The 23,502-nt window shown below is 32.5% G+C and overlaps 2 protein-coding genes across 3 annotated transcripts; both read left to right on the top strand.

The window, feature by feature from the left end:
• Positions 1-5,214: 5,214 nt before the first annotated feature.
• Positions 5,215-16,075, top strand: Bm9539 (Uncharacterized protein; the record flags this gene model as incomplete). Of its 2 annotated transcripts, none has more annotated exons than XM_043075192.1 (7): positions 5,215-5,236; positions 13,316-13,549; positions 13,919-14,037; positions 14,325-14,503; positions 14,692-14,908; positions 15,336-15,686; positions 15,929-16,075. In XM_043075192.1, the coding sequence occupies 7 exons, from the start codon at positions 5,215-5,217 to the stop codon at positions 16,073-16,075; spliced, it is 1,269 nt and encodes a 422-aa protein (XP_042931126.1). The 2 variants fall into 2 exon arrangements, with proteins under 2 accessions (XP_042931126.1, XP_001897988.2); XM_001897953.2 differs by lacking the exon at positions 5,215-5,236 and adding an exon at positions 11,553-11,658.
• A 2,096-nt stretch (positions 16,076-18,171) lies between these two features.
• Bma-hrpf-2.1 (Uncharacterized protein) lies at positions 18,172-22,868 on the top strand (the record flags this gene model as incomplete). Its single annotated transcript, XM_043075191.1, has 9 exons — positions 18,172-18,337; positions 18,479-18,643; positions 18,895-19,027; positions 19,320-19,457; positions 19,632-19,807; positions 20,096-20,276; positions 21,998-22,125; positions 22,573-22,613; positions 22,791-22,868. The coding sequence occupies 9 exons, from the start codon at positions 18,172-18,174 to the stop codon at positions 22,866-22,868; spliced, it is 1,206 nt and encodes a 401-aa protein (XP_042931125.1).
• Between the last annotated feature and the right edge of the window lie 634 nt (positions 22,869-23,502).

Here is a 23,502-nt window from a genome sequence, read left to right as displayed (position 1 = left end):
TAGATAAACCAGGTTATATATGACACGTTAGCTTTATATAATAATTAATTCAATGAAATTAAATTAATTTGAAATGCTTGATTCTCTCACACTGCACCACGTATGTATGATTTCATGGCGTATTTGGTTGAAAAGAAAGGAATAAAGAAGTTAGTAGTTTCTTATTTCAAAAATTCATTACTTTAAAAATAAGAGAATGTAGTAGAAGAGTGGTATGCATGCTAGTTTGTGTTATCAATTTGTCTTATTTGTTCCTATTTTACTCATTGTTCACATTGTTAATTAATTAATCCATTTCCTATTTCGCTTATTTGTTGCTTTTTCTTACCTCCAATTCGAGTCATTAAACCACTTTATTTATTACTTTATATTTAATGCGTCTTTTTAAGTAGTAGAACACTGAACGATACTCACAAGAAGATGTGAAACGAAACCAATTCTAAAATAATTTTAATTAATAAATCCCTTTCTTGAACACTGTTTCACTGTAATCTATAAAATTTCTAATAAACTTAGAAAAACGATCTTTATTTTTTTGGACTTTCACCTTTTTATGGTTTTCCCAAATTCCTCATTTTCAAATGTTCAAAAAATCTCGATTTTCTCGAAATGAAGTGGAAGAAAAGCTTTTTTACAGTTCAAATTCACACAGAGTTGTTTTGAAAAGTCTATTCCATCGTGAAAATTCTTCAGTATTCTTCATCGCATAAATGCACAATCACTGTCGCCCTCCTTCAATTTTCGGAATATTTGGAAACTTTAATTTGAGAATAATTAGAAGGTTTGCTTAGTTCTTTAATGACTGATAGTGAAGTTCAAAATTTTCATTAAAAATGTATAAAGTTAGCAAATTTGTGTCTTAAAACAATAAACCATTCAAATTGCCTGGAATATTAGTGGAGAAAGTTACGTGAAGCATACTACAGCCAATAAGCAATGTTGATGATTTACACATGATTAGATTAATTATATCGTTCGCTTAATTAGCAGTAGATTTTCTAGAAAAGTTTCTACCATGATACTTTAAAAAGAACTAAAAAGTTTGACAGATATAGTATTGAAGAATTAATGCGTTAGTGTCACCATCATACACATCATATCACTCATATCAGACTTTGTTATATAGTGCCTTCTTAATTGCATAAATCAGGATAATAACAAGAGAAGAGATGGGCAAAGATAAGACCTGGCTATCATCTCAATCGTATTTATTTGAATATATCTGGTTGATTTCAAATCAAGGCTGATTGGCTGTGAAGGATAGCAAACAACCTGTCAAGAACGTTCTGTCCTAATGCCAATCAAATGTTGTTCGGTTTTGACAGTCGCCTTACCTCCTTAATATCCTCTGACCAAAATAACTTACTGCTTGAAATACTTCTATATGCCAGTCCATTTCAAATCTTTTTGCGTTGTTTTTTTAATTAGCTTTAAAACATTTGGTTCTTACAGAGAGATTAACAAAATAACTGTTTTATGAAGAGCTAAAATTTTGCTAGTGCTGTAACTTCTGTTATGGTTTTAAATCAAATTGATATGAGTCATTTCTGATATATTATTTTCTGAATTTCTTTTTACTACTACCTGAAATGACCGTATAATTCATATTTTTCTCTCCATAGATTTAAAATAAATAGAAAAGGACTCAAATTTAATTCTCAGTTAGAGGAAAATCGTTAATGTTGAACAACCATCGCAGTAAATAAGTAAATATGAGAATGGAAGGAATTTTTCTATTAAATCATTGAAATTATCTCCCCCGCAGTCACTTTTTGTTTGTGGGCTATTTTATTTTCTCTCCTTACAACCTTATCTATTCCTCCATCATCATGTTTGTTCACACAATTTATTTAAAATCATTTACAATGTATGTGGTAATACATTGTCCATTGTCCACCACTGCCACCATCTTCAATAATCCATTGTGCTTTTTAATTTATCATATTAACAACCTTAAAGCTCAAAATTTCTTGTGAAATTTTGTTTAATTAATTATTGCAAAGTATTGAAAAGATATACAATAAATTTCTCCTTTTACTAAGGTACAGGATTTGGAAATCTGAATAGTATCACACTATTAATTAAAAATTGTGTCAGATGGAAAAAAGAATTATTCCCTGCTTAAAAAATTATTGCTATAATAAAAATTATTCCTTGCTCAAAATTACGTCAAATGGAACTAACGTGCTAAGTGCTTGAAATCACTTATCTAAAATATAGCAGAATGCAAATTTATTTCCTGGGAGGATGGATTCTGTTTTTTCAGGAAGTTTTTTACGACTTAGTTTATAAATCAAAATAACTGAAGAAAATTGGGAAATGTGACTAATAATAAGGGCGAGGAGTAGACAAATAGTAAAGCGAAGAGTCATCTCGAATAGGTTGGCATAAATTATATCCATTATATTGCATTAAAGCTTCCGCTTCACTACTTTTCAATTATTTATACTTTTTATGGTGAACGAAATAGGTATGGTAGTGATCAGATTGTCTGCAAATGCGATGTTGTATAATGAATAGTAGTCTAAGTTATTATGATTACGTTTTATATAGCATACATCCGCAATATTCTGCTGTTCATCAACTTTTAGATCTTTTCTATGATTTCTAGAAATTGCCACATCTTTGAATTTAGTTATGCATATTAAGGCGGATTTCGATTAAGAAGGGAACTGGTTTCCTTTCTCTTTATATGTTTTCCACAAAACAGCCATAACCTCAAATTATATTGATGCGTATTTGTTCTCATTTTAGGAGCTTTATTACAATTTCTACCACTTTAAAATATTGAACTATCATTATCTCTATATCGGAAGCGTCGGTATGATTATCATCATAGTTCATGACTTTCATTTAATTGACTTCTCACTTGTTACAGTTATTGTCATAGTAATAAATCTCAACATTGTTACAACTATACTCTTTATTTCTATGATTATTAAACATGTATTTTGTTTTCTATTGATTTTATTGGAGCAAATTTTCGGAATGTACCTGGGCATTTGTTGCTCATGCTTTCTTTTTATTGTGTGTTGTATATATAGCAAATGTCCGATCGTATGATTCATTCCATGTTGGGTTCAGTTTCATCCCATTTTTTTCATCTATTTTTTCATCTATCTGGTCTTACCATTAATTTATAAAGTTAATTTAAGACGAGTATCTGTGTATATTAACAAGAAAAGGAATTTTAGAGAAATTAAATTTTAGAAGGATTAATTTGGTCTTTCATTAGAAGCATGCGGTATGAGATAATTTCATTCAAACAAATTATTAGTTGACGATAGAATGAACTTTGGTTCTATGAAATATCGGGAATCCAATGAATATTTGCTTAAACAGAAGTACTTGTAAGCACTCCGCAGAGATTCCTCTGCAAAAATTGATGAATGTTCCGACTTTGAAAACGAACAACGTCAACACCCTCTTCTTCTTCTCACTGATTTACTTTTCTTAGCGTCTCACAAAAAACTAGCATCTCTCTCCCTTTCTTTCCTTCTCACTCTCCCTCATCTCTCCCTTGGAAATGTGAAGTTTAATAGTTGGCTTCATTCTTCATTCACTTTTCTTTTCTATCTTAAAAGTTGACTTTAATAACATTTGATTTGAGTGGAAATATCATTAGAAATATAAGTGAGATTGCGGATAATAACACCTGCCAGGTGGTAAAAAGAATTGCCAAGTTTTTTTTTGATTGCATTCCAAATAATTCGGCGCAAAATTGATTCCTTCACATGTTTTATTAATTTTTTACTAAAAGAAGTAATTTTTGCCTTCGCTTTTGCTCATATATTTTTCCTTGTCTCAAGAAGGATAATACCACCAAATATAAATAAATTTATCAGGAAGGATAATAGCAATCATCAATGATTTGTTGTAACCAAAAATGTTTTTTTCTGAATTTTCCTGAAGCAAAAAAAAGCAAAGCGAAGGTTGGAACATTAATAAACAAAGAATAGATTCATTTCAAAGCTTCATTTGGTTATTTTTATATTTCTAAAATTAAATTCTGTTTGTTTGTAATCTAATTTTTTGATGTAATGAATATACGCCTTCATCGATTGCACAAACAAACGAAAGAAGTAAGAGTAAGTTTAAATTAAGTATAGCTGTTTACAATTGACTGTTCCTGAAAATGGATTACAAATGAAGTATGTTCTTTTGTGTCTTGGCGCCAGTGCATTTTGATCGTTAAAAATAAAATATTTTCTAGTGCATTTTGGCCATAAAATAAAAGAAAAAATATTTTTGAAGAGTTTTATTATATAACATTGAATAGTATCTTACCATCATTAGTTTCCCAAAATGGCATTTATAGATTTTCTGCGACAGTTGCATAAAATCATATTTCTCTTTCTAAGATAATGCGACCTGTAACTGTTGCCACTTTCTAGAGAGAATGCATATAATATAATTAACTTTCTAGAAATCCTTCATCGTGATTTTGTCACCAAGACATAAGCTATTGTTATAGTCGTAATAACGAGAAAACTAAACACTTTTATCATTTCCGGATACTGCCAAAAACTAAAGACAAACAACCAAAACACTCCGTTGTCTGTATAATTAAAATTTTAAATTTGTAAATTAAAACTTAAAATTTCTAGTGCAAAGAAAAATGCTAAACTATTTAGCTTGACAGTTCTCTATAGGCTATCAAAATTCCTTTTAATTTTTCAAAAATTCTGTAGTATTGGTCTGAAACGCATAAAAAATGCCTAAAATCTGATCCAAATCAGAAGTTGCATATTCTTAAATTCTAGCTATAGTGTATATTGCAAAGTTATATGCTCAGGAATACAAAATCGCTATTAAACAATATCTCAAATTCAATATACAGTAATAATGCGAGACAAAAGATCCCAGACGCTATCTTTGGCATTTCTTAATGCACAAAATTCATCATCATTTGCTTTTCCTCATTTTCATTCCCCTCACCAGCTGTTATCTTTCTTTACACTGCCATATGGTTTGCACCAGTAATTATTTCTGGCACTTCTTATTTTCCAGAATATATTCAAAAACATTTTTTTCAGGAAAATTTATCGAAACTCTAACATAAAGAATGGAAGCAGCTGAACGATTTAATTGTTAAGAAGTGCGTTTGGCTAATAATTTCTTGATAAGCGGCAATACGTTTGATATTTACTTTATTGATGGCGATGTGACCCAGTTCCAATGAAAAGTTAAAGTTAAAGTGGAACGTGGAGAATTATGCGCGGAGAAAAAAAGAAAAGTTAGTTTTCATTTACAATTGCTACTCTACTTGAAAACTAAGTCCAAACATAAATGAATTTAAAATTCTTGAAAACACCGCTGTTCATCTTTCAATAATATGTCAAGTTTAAACTTCTTGGCAGTAGTGAAGGCTGCTCAATGCTGCTGTTGTCATTTGTTAACAAGCTTCGCATAAGTTAGTACGCAAGTTTTGCTGAGGAAAACCATCATTACGATAGAATTTGCTAGAGAGGACAAGTCAAAAAGAACAAAGAATAGTGTTAATTTCTGGATAAGCAGCAATACATTTGATATTTATTTTGTTAATGGTGAAGTGGCCGAATTCCAATGAAAAGTTGAAGTGAATTAAAGTGAAACGTGAAAATGCGTAGCGGACGAAAAAAAATGACGCTTTTTGGAATTATGTTTTCGAATTCAAAAAGAAACCCTCATAACTTAAGCTCTTTTTTCTTTATTTAGATGTGAGAAGATTTTGAAGAGATTTTTCTTTTCTTATGAAAAGAAAAAAATGAGGAAGCTTTCGAGAAACAAGAAGTTTTAATATTTTTGAAATTATCATCATTTGGAAATTATTTTTTCTTGGAAAAATTTGAAATTTTGAGGGTCGTAATATCTTTTAGTGAATATAAAAACTACTCAATTTCAATTTATTCCTTTCAATGTGGAATTTTCAAACCATTAAGTCTCGTTCCTTTAATTAAATTTTCATTAGTATTGTGTAAAACATTTTTCCTATGTTGGGAATTTGATGAAATACTAAATTGATTTAGTGAGGCGCTAGATGCAGAATATTGGATACATATAGAGAATGTATTCGCCTGTTGATTTTTCATTTCATCATCAAGACAGCTGGGATTTGTATGTTTCTTTCAAGTTCTTTTGAAATTGATTATCACTTCATTTGTAGAATTTGTTGCATGTTTCTCATTTAAAAGCATTTCTCTTTAAGCGATCTCTTTGAAATTATAGTAACTAAAAACACTTTTCACACAAATTTAAATCTCAAAGTATCAATATAGCTACACTGATAAAATTTCCTTATTATTTTTGCTGTTATTCTGGTCAGATAGATGCATATTAAACAGTTGTCGTTCGAAAATTTTTCAACAATTTGTTTAATTATTTAAAATATAATGGAAGAATTGCTTGCACACAATAAACACAGTGTCAGCTGGATGATATTTGCAGTGACAGTAAAAGACAAAATCAGCCTATTTTAAGTGAAAGGTTGTTTATTGTAATTAATTAGTTGCTATTAAAAACAAATAAAAGCCAAATTCACCTTAAAAACATTATCAACTCGAAAATAATAGTTACTTAAGCTTACAAGCTCACAAATAACTGCTGTTTATAAAAGAAAATTTTGACTTTATACCGTGCAATTGAAAAAATAATTAATTAAATGACCAACTAAGTAACAATTTTTCTTTTGAACTCTCTTACTTTTAAAATGCCTCACGAATGCATTTATTAATTCGTTTCACTAAACTTTATGATTTCTCTCTTCCATCCATTTATTTTAATGAATTCATATTGTTAAAGTTTTTTTCTCGTCACTTCATTTTTTAATTTACAAACATATTTCCATATTTTTAGCTTATTTATCAATATCGTTGTACAACTATGATATTCTAGTGTAAACATTAAACTGAAAAGTTATGACGCTGTTATGAAATATATGAGAATTGAGATTATCACTGAAAATGTTCCATTTTGTAAAATACTAAAATTGATTGTTTTTGTTTTAACTCTTGAAGTAATAGCATTGACTCGTTTACAGTAATAGAAGCAATCATTTAACACAGTGTTAAATTCTCACGACTTATCATTTATTCCCGTGTGATAGCATATCTCGTCGAATGAGGAACAAAAATTGTCAGTGGGAAAGGTCGCCATCACCGTGTTATAGTGATCCATCAGAAAAAACTTTAAGACTATTTTCCTTATTTTTTAGTATTTTGAGATCTGTCCATTAGAGCATGAATGGATCATTATTTTTTGTTTTCAGTGCTAGAACAGACACCAGAGTTGTTAAAAAAAAATCAGTTTAATGCCTCTCTCATTTGCTGCACGTACTGCCGAGTATAAGATAATATTTAAGGCTCTTTATATCAATCCTTTTTAATTCCTTTTAATCTAATGGCTGATTAATTCAGCAGAAATCTTACAAAGGAAGTTATTTTTATTACGGTTGTTTTAATAGACATTAATGGTTGAGTATCCAACCAATCATTGTTAGGCTTTTTCTTCAACATTCAATGAATTCATTCCCTGATAATGATTTGAAAACTGTTTACATGTGGTTGATTTTTTTCATGATTCATGCAAAAGTTAATTTATTTCAAATGGTCAATAAAACTGAAATGTTAGACTTATTTCTGATAGTTTTATAGAAGTTAACATAAATATCATGTCAATCAATGTTTCGTCCCATATATGAAAGACGATTTCTTATAAAACTTGTTGTTTTTGTAAAGAATCGGTTCAGCAAACAGCTAAAAATTAAAAAAATATGCATCTTCTCTCAGTCTCATTTTATAAGCTCTCGAATTAAATGAACCCTTTTGCTTGAATGGATCCGGTGTGCAGAATAATGTTTCAGAATTGAGTTATCTAAATTTTCGAAGAAATGATTTATGTAGAATAGAAATATCCAAATACAGACATATATTGAATTAGTAAGTGCAGTGAAGTAGAGTGCATGAAAACTGCCTATTTATTAAAGTCCGGAGGGAAAGCTTGATTAGTACTGATTGAATTCTTCGCCTGGCTTCTAATGCTAATTCGTCTATATATTATCTTTTCCTTTCCTTTTCGCTTGTCACATTTCACAAATTTCCACTTATAAAACCACCAAACGAATTGAAGCGAGAGAAGCAAAGAGTCTTTATTCATTAACAAATTGATGACACATCTAACATGAAAAAGTTATTCCAGCGTCTCGTGTTGGAGTTAAGCTTTCTTAAGCTTAACAAAATGATGTAATTGTGTGAAAATTATTCTTTTTCAATAATTGCATCATGCACTAATGCGTGTATATGTGTTTGCATTCTAGGAAAGTAACAAGATAACAGAATTTTTGTGGCGAAAAATCGCTGTTTTGCAAATTTTTAAAAGCTTAAAAATTATTATAATGCTGATTACCCACTTGTGAACTGAGTACTGCTAAAATGAATTGAACGGAAGAAGTGGAATGTAGACTTGAACTATTAACTGACCTATTTCATCCTTTATCATTTATCAGTGGTTTGACAAACCAGCTAATTTTCCATATGATGTGGTTATTAACACTTCAAATTTTATGTTTCTTATCAGGAGATTAAACCATGCTTATTAATACCAATTTCAATTTATTCTATCATTATTTTATAGCAGATTGGAATCAAGTTTTTAGTTCTGTAATTAGTCAGCATGACATTCCACATGTAAAGCGTAAATTTATGAACTTATAATAATGTTTCTTATTCTTAACATTTTATTTGAAATTGCTTTATGTTATTTATTACTTGTCAAAACTGAATCCAACTAAATGTATCCTAATTGAACTTCTAAAAACCAATTTACCGGTTGGTATAATCAAGTTTTGTCCCAAAAAAGCGAAGAAAAAATTAATTTAACTTCTGTTTATCTATTTCCTTCCTTGCTTAGTTTTATCTCAATGTTTCTGCTCTCAGAAGAGTGACTGATAGGAAAACTGATTGATATTATTTTTGTCTACTGCATCCTTCAGTCTTCTAAAAAGCTTTGCAATAATCTGATTCTGAGGATGCTTAAATTACTTATTTGAAAAGAATTTAGATACTTTTTCCGAAGGAAATTTTGAAAATTGATCGAGAATTTCAATTCTCAGTATCAATCATTTTTAAAAAATGAAAAATGAAGCTCGTATGAGGAACAGCTCACCTCAGTTTAGGTATTACGATTAAATTATATTAAGAATTGAAGTACTTGACAATGCGTTATTAATGACGAAGTGCAGTCTTTTAGTCTTGCATCTAAAATATTTCTAGGAATGACGAATTTGCAAAATATCTTGTGGTTCGGTTTAAAACGATTTTTTTATTTGCTATATAACATTAAAGCAAACTTTATGGATTATTTGATTTTTTAAAGAATTTTGCAGGTTTTATACTATTTAAAAATTAAATATGAACGCAATATTTAAACTCATAATCGAAACAAATGATTAATGTTCTAAGAAGAATGTAAAAAATTTTAATGCAACATATTCGTCACATCCATCTTTTGCCTTCTCAAACGCTTCCTGGTAGAGATAAAGTTTGAAATATTCAGGATCTAAGTTGCATTACCGACTTCAAAAAAGAGAACTTGCTCTTATTATTTGTTTACTTCAAAATTAATACACAAACGCGTAGATTAGATTGATTTTCGGTTTGTCACTTCAAATGACAAAGTGGCTGAGTATTTCAAGATTTCAAAATTTTTAAGAGCTTTCTTTATTTCTGACTTTAGGTAGTTGTATTTATCAAAGTGTAATTTTTTCAACGAAATTTCACTTGCATACTCGAACTTAAACATATTTTGTTCGATGTCTATTCGATGTCTAGAAGGTTCTTGCTGATAACCAATATTATTTTGATTAATTGTGGTATGGACTAAACTAATTTATTATACCTGTTCACTTTTTATTGTGTCTTACTTTGTTTGATGCAAACGTCTCAAAGATTTCTACTTTCAATTTTCCCAGAATTATGCACTGCGGCATTAAAATGTGCAATGATCTGCTTTGACTTTAAGCTATTTCATTTTTTCAACAGTCATACGCTGAGAATATCACGATTAACCTTCTTTTTTTTGAATATTTTGGACAAACTTTTTATTTAGAAAATATATTTGCAACTAAAAAGTAGCTTATGAAACATCGATGAATGCCATCGTTAAAGAAGGAATTTGCTATACTCTATACGTTACGAGATCCAAAAACTTTTCTCCCTCATAAAAAGAAGTTTGAAACTAAAGTATCAAACATCTTCATTGTTTGATAGGTCGTCTTGTCTCATCTCGAAACGCTCATTCAAGTTACAGTTGCAATCACAAAAATCAATCTGATATTGTGAATATTTCTTGAAATGCTATTACTTTGAAAATAGAATTAAAAAGAAAAAAATCTGCTTCTGATTCAAGCAAAAGATATTGATCTCTGATTGCAAGCAGTGGTATTTCCATAAATGGATACTGATAGCAAAAATTTTGTATCTCGTACATATTATCTAAAATATTTTTCTCACCACATTCCGAAAAATCTTGCGCTTTTTGGGGTATCCAAAAATCACTGTCTTTTTATCCCTTCCCCTTTCTCTCCTCTCTGCCTTTCTTCAATCACTTCATACATCTATATACGTGCAAAATGAAGTATTCTCTAAAATCATAAATTCAATTTTATGACTTCTCTCCTGCATAACAGGCATCTAAATCTTTCTTAAGTGAAATATTTAAATTAAATTTAAATATAGATGAATTTCGTATCTCATGATCTCTCTATGGTATACCTAAATAACTTCTGTGAGTTCAATCTCACGTGTCACTTACGCTTGGCACTATGCTGAGCTATACTTGGCTACCAGTGAATAAGAAATTATCTCTATTTGGTAATGTTCGCAATGGTATGTTGTTCTTTCATCGATTGTTCGTAACAATCTTCTTACGACATTTTTATAGTTTCTAATTAGTTTCTATCTAAGCCACACGGAACAGTCCGTCCGTATCCGTTCCAATGAAGACGAGTAGTACCATAAATGACGGTTCCGTTGAGAAATGAGATGAGATGAGTCATTATTGTTTAAATGGACATACGACAGACAGAAAGCGAATAAAAGGAGTAGGAAGATTGTTATATATGAAAATATGAATGGACGAAGTGAGCATGAAATGCTTGATGGAATCCAATAGTTGTGATGTCTAACTGAAAAAGCGCTTCCGTCCAATCCTCGGCTTTTGTTATAATCCTACCATTCTATTTTATTCCATTTTCCTCTTCCTTCATTCTCTTTTCCACCTAAGTTTCTATCGGAGTGAAACATGTTGAATTCTAAAAATTTCACATCAATAAGAATAAAGATGATAGTGGAAGTATTAGTTGTGCTAATATTATTTGTAAATTATTCCAAATTGACGAGTTAATTTAATCTGTCATAAACTGCTATTGTGAACTACTTGCTAATATTTCATTTCGCATATCTGACACATACCGTAGTAATTAGATGTCAATATCACATCCAAAAAATTAATGCGAATGTCTTTTAATGAAAATGAATGCATCTTATTTATCTCATTTCATATTCTAGTGCACTACGATGTATGTCCCAGAGCAGTGGAAAGTTTTTTGCTTCTTTCTTGTATTCGTGCTCACAATCATAACGATCGGTAGAGCACTCTGTGGAGGAACTATGGAATCAAAAAGTTTGTAAATCATATTAATTTGATGAATTCCTGTTATGTGCGCTAATTACTGATATATTACTTAATTATTGTAAGTCAGTTTACGCACACATCACTTCTTGTTTAAAGAAACGCTAAAGTTTATTTTAAAAACCAAATAACAAATAAATCAGTGATATTATTCAGTAAAGGTTGCGATAAATAACAAATTCTTTGTCATAACTTAATCCCTCGTGTCGCTAAAAAGATGGATGCTCTTTACTTCATTCATTTTTTTCTCTCTTATTTTAATTTCCAAATGATGCTTATGCAATAATTTTCCATAAAATTATTAATTTAACACAGATTAATGAGGACACGATTTTATGCTTCAACTGAAAACTACTTCTATTCTAGAATTCACTTCGCTTTTAATACAGTTTAGTCGACTCCCTGTCGAACCTCTTTTTCAAAGAGTATTCTTAAAGAGCATTTAAAGAGAAATCGGGAAATTACTTGCCAAAGAATAATAAAAGGCCCGTAACCGAAATGTTTATTTTTTAGCGATTTTTTGTGATTCACTGTAATATTAATTTGTTTCAGAAATTGGAGCTTAGAGAGGATTTTGCAGTCATAATGAATTTCGCTTGTAATATGTTCTCTTTTCTAGTTGTTTGTCACTTGTTTCACAAAATATTTCCTAATTTATGCTCTTCTTCTATTGTGGATATACTAGTTTATCTAAGATTTTGAAAAGATATACAAGCAGTACAGAAATAAGAGATGGATGTATTGTGAATTAATAAAGCAATCTTTGTCTTGTTATAATTTGGAACTGAAGTGGATGATCAAAAAGGCATCATGGTGACATAATGAGCGAAGTGATGTACAAACATTACTTGGCTTATGCAGTTCATTGGAAGGCTGCTGAGCTAATTGGATAGATGCCTTACTTCCTCCTAATTCCCTTCTCCTTCTCCTTCCTTTCATTAGAGATCCCACTCCCAATGCATTTAACAATATTAAATTCATCCAGTCTGATGCAACGATGCAACGATAAGCACATATCCTCCAATTAGACTTCAGTGTGCGGAAAGCAAGCCATTGTCTCGTTTCACCAAATTTTCTTCAAAACCGATGAATAATTTTTGTTGAGGAAAGGAACCGTTGTTTATATTTCCAAGAGGAGGAAACGGTGTGATGCCTTTTCATTTTCTGCACCATTTCCATCAATTTTTGAATTTGCAATAAGGAGCATAAAAGTTGAATAAATTAAAATTTATACTAGATTCATCTATTCATATCCGGATACATTACTCTATATTAGGAAACCATTAAGAATTGATTGATTTACGGCTCTAGCATTGCGTCTTAGTCGAAATGTTAAATCTCCTTTGAGTGTTGATCGGATAGCCAATAGCATCTTATGGTTTCGAAGTCCAAAACTTTCATAGAGGGAATTTTAATTATAGAAATTTGTTAAATTTAATTACGATTTTGTAATCGCAAGAATTGTTGTTTCCATAGAGATTTCAGTCTCCTTCTCAACCAGATAAAAAGACAATATTTTCAAAAAAAAAAGAAAAAATTTGCTTTAAGATTGAAATATCGAAGCACACAATGTACGCTTTATGGAGAGCAAATGTAAGAGCAACATTTTGTTTTCATTGGCAATTTATAACATTTTTCCATAACTCAGAATTTGGTCTGATGCAGCGTCTCAGCTCATGGTTCGAACAATTGCCTTTGCGACGTCGTGGATCTTCTCGTCGACTACAGAATTGCGATTCAGGATTACATCCACACAAGAGGCAATCCAAATCAGTAGCACCGCGACTTCATTACAGTGTCAGTGCGGTACAAAGTAGTAATTATCGAGACCATTCTGTTGATGCTCTGTCGCAATCTCTGATTATTAATGACCAACTGCATGGTTTGTAACATTTTGCACATGTAAATATAAAATGTAAATAGCAGCTTATAAAGTTCTCTACTTTAGAATAAAGTTTAAACAAAAATATGACCAAGAATTGTTTATAACTTTCTATAAATACTGATCCTGAACTGTTTAACTATAGCTTATAACTTACAATCTGTATATTGTAAGCAGAAACATCATTTCACTTTCTAGAACTTAACTACAATGCGTTCTGTGTTATAACCTGAGATAGTCCAGTATCCTATTATGAATTCCTAGTTGTGAGGCGAGTTAAATTAATAGAAGTTATGTGCAGTCGCAATATTTCTACTTATAACATTTTTATTTATTCAGTCACTTCATTTCAATTTTCTTCCATTGCAGCAATAATGCCGTCTTCTTGGAACAGGCAAGAAACGGTAACTCACTCGTGTCACGACAGTTCAAAGCTTGCCACATCTTTCTTAAAGTCATTCTCTACACCAGCTAGTTCTGGGCGAAAAGTATCTTTTCATGCTTCTTATGGACTAGACCTCATTTATGAGTAATGAGTAAAACCTATTGATTTCGTGGAACTAGCCTTGCCTCTAACTTATAAAAGTTTATCAGTTATACATGGAATAAATAGGCCAACAAATAGAACTGGAGTGACCCGACTTAGTCTCACTTAATCCGATTTAATTTCAAATAATTTGAACTGGACTGATTTTATCACACAATTGTTTGCTGTTTTTCCTTTCTTTCTCAGGCGCCAGCTTGTCTTCTCGAATTTTTCACAATAATTTTTCAGAATATACGTACAAATCCATGGATTTCACATAGTCGCCCATTGGTTCAGACTATTGCTTACCACGGACCGAGATCCAATCATAAACTGATGCACACGTCCATAGATCGTACGGCATCGTTTCGTATCAATAGTCTGGATGAGAGCATTTACAGTTCTGGTTATGGCAGTCAAGATAGCAGGTACAAAGCTTTTCATTTCCAACGCATTATTTCAAAAACTAAGAAACTTCCTTTTGGATGAGCTAACTGCTTCAAGCAAGGCTGTATCTGGCATTGTGGCTTAAAAACCGAAATATCGAGTAAAAATAATTTCCTCCACTTTTAAGTTCTTTAATTGTAAGCTATGTCTTGCTCATTTCTTTATGCAGTCCGGAATCGTCAGTGCATTCGCCGGATTGGCAACCATCAAACACAACAGCAAAGCGTGGTCGACTGGAGGATAAAGCGGTGGAATGCAATTCAATTGATGTGGATGAAGCTTTGGGGCTAGATTTGGAAAGCAAATCGGAAGTAGAGGATCTCAAAACAATTAATGCTGGAGATCGGTTTTGTAAAGATGATGAACATGTATATTATGAACTAGAGGTATGCTTTTATATTCGGTTAGAAATACATTCTTCCATGAAATATGAGATATTGAAGATTTAATTGAGAATTAACAATGAATTCTACCAACTATAATGGAAATGATTTGTTATAACTGTAAAATTCGCTGTTAATTTCTGAGTATATAATTTCGGTCACAACCTTACGACTATACCTACAGCTTAACTTTGCATTCACGTAGCTCTCAAACACTTATAATGCTATTTAGCACAGATATTTTCACAATAGTCCTGTTTGAATAGCGCACCACAGTCATTGTCTCCCAGTGACACAGTAGTACAGTTTAGTAAATCTTTATCAAAGCCAGGGCTTGGAGGTTTGTTGAGTTTAAAGTCTGTCATGAAGGGAAGCAATAAAAGTTTTCGTTTCATCACAAACTGTGTTATACTCAGAGTTTGAATTCAAGGCCTTCAGTCCATTATCATTGCTACTGGATAGCGGAATCTATCCATCGGATTCAGATATTGCTAGCTCATCAGATGGATCGTTATATTCTCAGTGTTTATCACCAGTTTACACCCAACCACATGACTATTATTGGCATTATGAGCGCGGAAATTATGAGGAGGACCAAGTGACCGAGTATCCGAACGTGGCGTCCAGCTTCACATATATTCCTTGTGCTAACTATAATCCAGCACCTGAATTTCACCCCCCTCCTCCTCCACCACCACCACCACCTCTACAAAAAAGTGATCTGGAACAAGCTGAGCTGGATTTTCTAACTGAATTAGATGCACAGATTGCTGATTTGCAGGTAATTTCTCTTTCAACCTTATTGCTTGCAGTAAGGCGCTTATTATTCACAAAGTTCTGATTATATTGTGTAGTTGAAGAGTCCTTCATATTAAATTAGCTGCATTTTCTGACGTTCCAAAATTTGCATTACATAAGGTAACTCAAATCGACATTCAGTTGGCTTTAGAACAAAAACTGTGGTTGTTTGGTGGCTGGCAACGTTGGAAGGCGTGTATCGTGATGAAATGAAATGTTTTTCAGTTGAAAAGTGTAAAGGTACGTCAACTTGTGGATGAGGCCTATGAACGCCGTGATGCACGCGTTCGTCACGCGCGGTTACATCATGAGCTAGCCGAGTTGAGACGAATGAAATGGGTGCTGCACAATCACTTCGAATTACTGCTCTGATTAGACAATTGCTAGTTCTGTAACCCAATTTTTTGTTGCCATCTTCCATGATTCTCCAATCTCATGGATGTATCTGATTTGTAACTGACTGATCTGAGTATTATTACTAGCTTTAAGCACAGATACTTTACTGAAATCAGTTACTTTCCCTTTGCGTTCTGCACTCAGTAAATGTCCTTTATATATTTCTGACATTTCCAGGATATTCCGAATCTAACTTTCAGTAATATTTCCGGTTTTAATACTTGTTTTCATTCCTCAGACTTAGCGGACAAAAATGTACTGTGCTTTTTTCTCGAAAATTTGATTGTTTTCATCCATATATGAGTTATCATAGTATCTATGAATTTGTTCCAGCACTCGAATTTTGTAAATGCTGTAGTGAAAGAAAAATAAAGAAAATTAATGGAGCAGTCCCTACATTCTATAATGATTTTTGCACTTGTAAATAACATTTTAATTAAAATTAACATATATCCTTTTATTATTTTTCGAGTTTTCTAGGAAACCGTTTATTTTTCCTTTTATCATTGGCTTTTTGTCGATGTTGTACGGCTTTGTTCAGTTTATGGCAGTCTTATTTCCCTCTTTGCATAAAGTTTTCAAATTTAAAATCTGTTAATGATAGTCAACGTAAAAACCAATGAACATGAAATAATTCTCTTTGAAAATCTGAAAAATTTTATAGTTTGACAGTCGTCAGTCTTATTGGAGTATTTTACATTTGAAATTAAAATCAACTTGACATCACTATAATTTATCATGAATAATTGTTTAGATGGTGTTATTTGGACTCAATATTTTATGAAAGAATGATTTCTGGGATTTACGAGATGGATGGAACTGAAGAACGGTACAAGATAAAGAGGAAGGTGGATTAGGAGAGTAAGAAAGCAGTGCTGGGTATATTAAGGCAAGATTTTCTATGTTAATTTCTCATAAAGATACATGGTTTTTTGTGCAAATGAAATCATATTTTTGCTACTGTGGAACGTGCTAAACAAAGCGTCATACATCTACTTTTTCGTTGAAGATATGATCTAATGAAATTTTTTGGCAAGTTTACCGACAAAATTTTCTTTACCCATAAATGTAATGCACCTTTCTGGAAATGATGTCGTCTACTGGAGAGCCACTAACAATCATTGGTCACAGTGGTAGCCTAGTATCATATAAAAGGGCATGTTATTGCTCATATAATTAATAATAAACCAGTAAAAAAATGGCATGGCATAAAATCATAGCAAGGGAAATCTCAACGCTGTAAACAGATCATCGCACAGCAATTATGCAAAAAATTGTAAAACTCATATTGCGTCGTATATTTTTGTATGTTGTCATATATGCACAGCACTGAAGACATGGATCTTATCTAACTGGATGTACAGTACTATCAAAAAGACATATTATTATGAAGGAAACCAAAGACCTCTTTTAAGTAAGTGGTTTTAGTTCTATTCTTTTTAATAGGTAGTATCACACTGGATTTCGAATGCTTTTTCTGATATGAAATGGAGGAATGGTCAAACGAAACGACTTCACTAACGACCCCAAATGACCCTTTGTTGTCACATATGTACTGTCCCTTCAATATCCTTGGATCTAAAAAAAAACTGGATTCGTTACTTGAAACAACTTTGTCCATTGAACAGTCATTAACCTGCAGAATCGTGCTATCGCGCTGTACAGTTAGTGCATGCTCTTGAAGAGATTTCATCGATGCGGTTGTCATGAAGAACAAATTCTCTTTTATAGCCGAAGGTATCGATCGTTCTCTGCGATCTGCTTTACTCTCATTTCCTCTGTTGGTTATAGTGAACTCTCTAAGCATCTTAGCTGTAATCGCAATTATTGTATCATATTCATCCACTCATTTCTATATGTAGTCGATCATTTATGATGCGTTATGTACGCCACTCATCTGAACATTGTTTCCTTCCAGGTTTTATTTTAATAAATTTGGATGATGAATCCGGATACGAACTATATACGATTGCGTGGACTTCCGTTTGCCGCTAAAGAGCAAGATGTTCGAGACTTTCTCCAAGGTTTTCTAAAATAAACCATTTTTGAGAAATCAGTACTTGGTTTCTTTGATGCAGTTTTTTTTTTTTTTCGGTTTGAATGCAAAGTCGATAACTTTCACGCTGACATCCAATGGTCGGGCAAGTGGAGAGTGTTATGTGGAGCTCGATGATCAGGAAGCTGTTAAAGAAGCTCAAAAACTTGATCGTAATGAAATAAATGGACGCTACATTGAAGGTATGAAAAAATTGAAATGTTTTGTGCTATGCTGTCCACGCAACAAACAAAAACTTATAATTATGAGTCATGATAGTCGGTCCTAGTTAATTTTTAATTCAGTGTCTTAAGTTTAGTTGTCTTCTCATGAAAAATTTGCAGTATTCAGCGTTAGTGATGCGGAGTTATTAATGATGATACGTCATGGTGTGATCAAAAGTAGTGGTGGTGGAGATGCGGACAGTCGCTATGCTAGCAACTTCGTTGTCCGTCTTCGGGGTCTCCCATATAGTGCAACGATCGATGACATCAAGGAATTTTTTTCAGGTTTCTTTCTTCCCACTTTAGACCTTGATCTAGGTTAAATAATTAGTCTCACTTTTTTACGGATTGCAATCAAGAATTTTCAAGTTAATTGGAACTTTATTGTTTTTGCGAGAACAAGCCAAATATAATTTTCATGCCGTTATACAGCTGATTGTCAGAGTTATATGTCATCCCCGAACAGAATTAAAGGACCGGTAAGCGGTAGTTTGGTATGAGAGTGGTTTTGGTAATATGTTTTAATGGGAATATAGGCCTGGAAGTAGCGGATGCGGTAATCGACAAAGAACCGGGGGGTCGACCTTCAGGGGAGGCATTCGTACGGTTGGCAACCAAAGAATACGCGGAATTGGCTTTGGAAAGAAGCAAAAACTACATGGGTTCAAGGTATGGGAATTCTGTTGGGGATTTTGCAAGTTTTCAATTCTGGGCAGGTAAAATTTGTGTTTGTTGGTAGGGTCGGAATTGAACAGTGGCCATTTGGCTACTAGGGATCCGGCGTGATCTTTGTTTAGCGTAAGTTTTTTACGAAAATTATGAACAATTTATTATTGCCTACTAGTGTTTCTTTCGCATAAATTGAAGTTATTCAAACTTTAATTTCCTGGAATTTAAGAAAAGAAAGTGAAGCATTTTTGATTTGTGGAATACGAGCTGCTTTTAATAATGATTATTTTAGATATGTCGAGGTTTTCCGTAGTTCGGCAGATGAAATGGACAATAGCTATTACGCTGCACGGGGTATACCACCACCAACTAGTGGACCAGTCCCACTGCGTGGGATAAGTCCGACACTTGACTTTCGATTTCGAGACAGGTGTTTCTGTTATTTTTCTCTAACTCTTTTTACTCGAAAATTGCATTGCTGTTTTATCATTATTTGCAAATCATCAGGTTCGATAATGGAGCTAAGCGGAGTATGGTTTAGTTTTCTCAAAGCTTTTGTATACGCCGAATAACTTTGACAAAAGGTAAAAAATAAGCCTTGTAGATATGCAGATTATGGTCGCTACGGTGGACCAATAAGGCTTTCAAGCCTACATCCACGTCCATCGCCATACGATCGCCCATATTATGATAGAGATCGTTATTACCGATATGGTGCACGGTATGATCCAGAATTTGATGAAGCGATGTATGACCCTACCGTTAAGGTTTTCATGCGAGGTAACTCTGTTGTTAATATTTTATCGAATTTGCAAGGATAAACTATTTGTGAGTTCTCAGTATAAATTACAGAGGTTCGTTAGATTCATATACGAATTATATCAATCAAGATTTATTCGCAGGCCAAATGTTCTATATCTTTTTGCTAATATTTATTATTACCATTGTTATTATTATTATTAATTGCTATTATTATTGGTTATTATTACCATTTATTACTATTATTACTTATTTATTGTCATTACTATTACTGTTATTATTAATAATAATAATAAAACGCATTTTGAGGTTTGCCATACAGCGTCACTACGCTCGATATTGAAGAATTTTTCCGACCTCTGAACTGCGTTGAAATTAAGCTTGGTTATAACGAAGAACGTCGTCTTTCGGGTGATGCGCTGGTGACTTTTTCAACAATGGCGGAAGCACGAGAAGCACTGTCACGTAACAAAAACAATATGGGCACGAGGTAATCGATGGAGAACATTTTATCGTGAGCATTGGTTGGTGATATTATGAATTTTCAGGACTTTTAGGTGGCCTTTGGCTATTTCCGCTATCGAATTTATATTACTGGACAAAAGGAGTCATATGCAGTCAAGTTCAAATTATGTGAGGGATGCACTTATTATGCATTGTCGGTAGTTGAGCTAAGATTTGAAAAAAGGAACTGATTACGTAGATCAGAATATTACTGGTCAGTTCAAATAGCAATGTTTTATGATGGATTGAAGTACCTGGCTGCTTCCCATGGATACGCTGTTTTTGGAACGAGGATGAAAAACCATTTCAAGTAAACGGGAAGGTTCCAAAAAGCTTTGAATTTTTTTGTATCAATAAGTACTTTTTTAGAATTAAAAAGCGAAAACACACGAGGTTTTCTGAAGACATCAAAATGTTATTACGAAAGAGGAGAGCAATGAATAAGGAGAATCAAATGATTATGCTGCTTTATGCAAACAAATACGAACACAGGTGAAAAGGAATTTTAAAGAATTCAGACGTTTGAAAAAAGAGAAAACATTGCAAGAAAACACTGAGAATATGCTGAAAGAGGAAACTAACGTAAAAGATTTCGAACTAGAAGTATAAGAGGAGTTGTTCGAAGAAAATGCTGTGAAAAAAGGATGCGATATTATCGAAATTTTTTGAGATAGCGTTGAAAAAAAGCGGAACAGAAGAAGTGGATGGAGTAGGGCAACATCAACGAAACAAGTAAGAGTTGAGCAGGGGCTTTTTGGGAAAACTAAGGAACATTCATTAAATCGGGTGTGTACCACAGAAACTTCTATGAAAATGAAAAACCTGCAGGGAGAAGTGTATGGGAGATATGTTATGAAATTGAAAGAAATATGTGCCGCAAATGGAATTCTTGAAATGGTGCTAGGTAGCGAGATGGTAAAGATGAATAGCGAGAAGGCAGTGCAGGCAAATAATGAAAAATGTGCAGAAAGGGAAAGTGTAGCAGGACCATCAAGCACCACTGAGTGGGATAATCAAGAACAGATATGGAGCAGTAGAAAATCGCTTGACCCTCAGTCCAGTGTCTTTGGTGTCCATGATGAAGTGAAATTGTATACCGAGTATAGTCCCCCATTGTTGTCGCTTATTGGACACAGTTGCGCGAAGCGACAAAAGTAAGTAATTAGTCTTGGAATTACAATATACGTGGATTCCAGACATTCATCTATAGTAAAAGCAGACAGGAGTTTGAAGATCTACAGCTTATAAACTGAAAACTGATCTGTTTTGAAGAACCAAAATTTTACCAGCGATATTTGAAAATACAAGAACGATACAAGTCTCATAAAATGTTAAGAAATAAAATTATAAATAATGATGTTGTTGGAACCAAGGCTACTATTACTTTGCTACTACTGCTCCACTTACTTCCAAAGTAATCGTCGTTGAAGATATTTTTACTCGTGATCTTAAACTTTCGAAGCTTAATTTTTATTTCTCAAATTGTTCAGTATTGTTGGTCCTTTCCAAGTTAATTATGCTTGGTATGCACTAAACAAAGGAAAAATAAATACAAAGACATTGTATTGAGCACCGAGCTGTTCTCGTTTCCGATTTCTTTTATGCTCATAACATTTCTTTAGATGATTTATCTATGCCGAATTTTTCATTCTGGTTTTTGAGTCCCGATTTTCTATTTCTTAGCTTAATGATGTCATTTTTCTTCAGATACATCGAATTATTTCCGGCAACAAATATTCCTCATCCGATTAAAACAGTAACATTCCGCACAGTAAGCGGAGCACCTACCCGTCTAACAGCAGCTCCTCGTCCGTTGTATAGCTCTTTTGCTGAAGGTAATGTTTCCGTTACGTGCTGTAAAATTTCATTTATTCGGAGGAAATATTTTAGCTTCTGGACAAGAACTGTTGTCCAAACTTTATTTTCACATAAGGACCCATCCTTGTTTTTTTGCAAAGTTTTTTGTTTGTTTAAATTCTTGAATGAATCATTTAATAAAAATATTAGCAGATTTTCATTCTTATACGAGTTAATCGTTTTTATTTTTTTGATCATCCTTTTTTCAATAGTCATGCAGATTAGGTATATCTCTTTGAGAATTTTGTCGGTATCATTATTGAGGAAATTTTAAATCATAATTAGGGCGTCAGTGGTTGCAGTTATTGATTATCTTCAATTCTTTCAATACCACAAACTCCTATTAAGGATGACTTATCCTTTTTCATTTTTTAAGGAAACGAATTTTCTCCGCAATATCTGGTTAAAATTTTCCATTTTTTTAGATGAGGAAGCTGCTTATGCAAGTGGAGTTGGTGGACAGCAGGTGAGCTTTCTGAGACTTATTGATGTCGCTTGATCATTCTTCATGTTTGGATTTAAATTGTTGGCAGAATTTTTTTGAATAGTTTTTAAAATATTTTGACACTATTATTAGTATCCAATAAGTTGAACTGGAAAGAACCATAAATTCTTTTACATCATCATTATGAATTTTTTTCAGTACTACAATGATCAGTATGAAGGTCGTCAGTCAAAATATGGTCGTGATTGGGGTGAACCAACACGCACAACTTGGTGATGTGTTAAGAAATATGAAATGTAATTTGATTTGGGAAAGTCGTTGGAACAGTTTTGTTTCCATCTAGGCACTAATTATCATGTTAGGGCTCATACCTGAGGAAGGAGTTATTTCGTATTCCCAGCATTACTTTATTGTTCGCATCCAGAAAACATTTTTCTCGGAAAGCATTGTTGTATTGTTCTAACGAACAGTGCTCAGTTAATTTATTTTATTTTAATTATGCTTTCAGTTTTTACTGACTGTGGAAAACATGATATTATTGCCGTTGTAAAACTGTCTCCATATACTTACTTCGAAATTCGCATAAAATTTTTTTCCACAGTCTCGTCTCCACTTTGCTTAATCTGCTCTTATGGTTTTTGTCCCGTTTGACAATGTTTTCAAAGATATTATTGCTATTCCAAGTGTATTCCACTAGTTGCTTTTCTTTTTTCACTCTTTTCATTCTATTCGTTATACTGCTGTTTTTATTTAACATACTTCATTAAGTTTTGTCCATATTATACTTTAATTTTCTGGACAATAAGTTAATCACTGGGTCTTGCATATTCTTTTGCTTCCAGTGTTTTGCCATTTGAAGTAAGAAATAAAGGTAACGGTTTAGATTACCACTACCACTTTGGTAGAACGA

This window comes from Brugia malayi (genome assembly GCF_000002995.4).
Source record: "Brugia malayi strain FR3 genome assembly, contig: Bm_v4_ChrX_scaffold_001, whole genome shotgun sequence".
Taxonomy (NCBI): domain Eukaryota; kingdom Metazoa; phylum Nematoda; class Chromadorea; order Rhabditida; family Onchocercidae; genus Brugia; species Brugia malayi.
The sequence above is the reverse complement of the archived record's forward strand: the minus strand, read 5'-3'. Positions and strand labels throughout refer to the sequence as shown.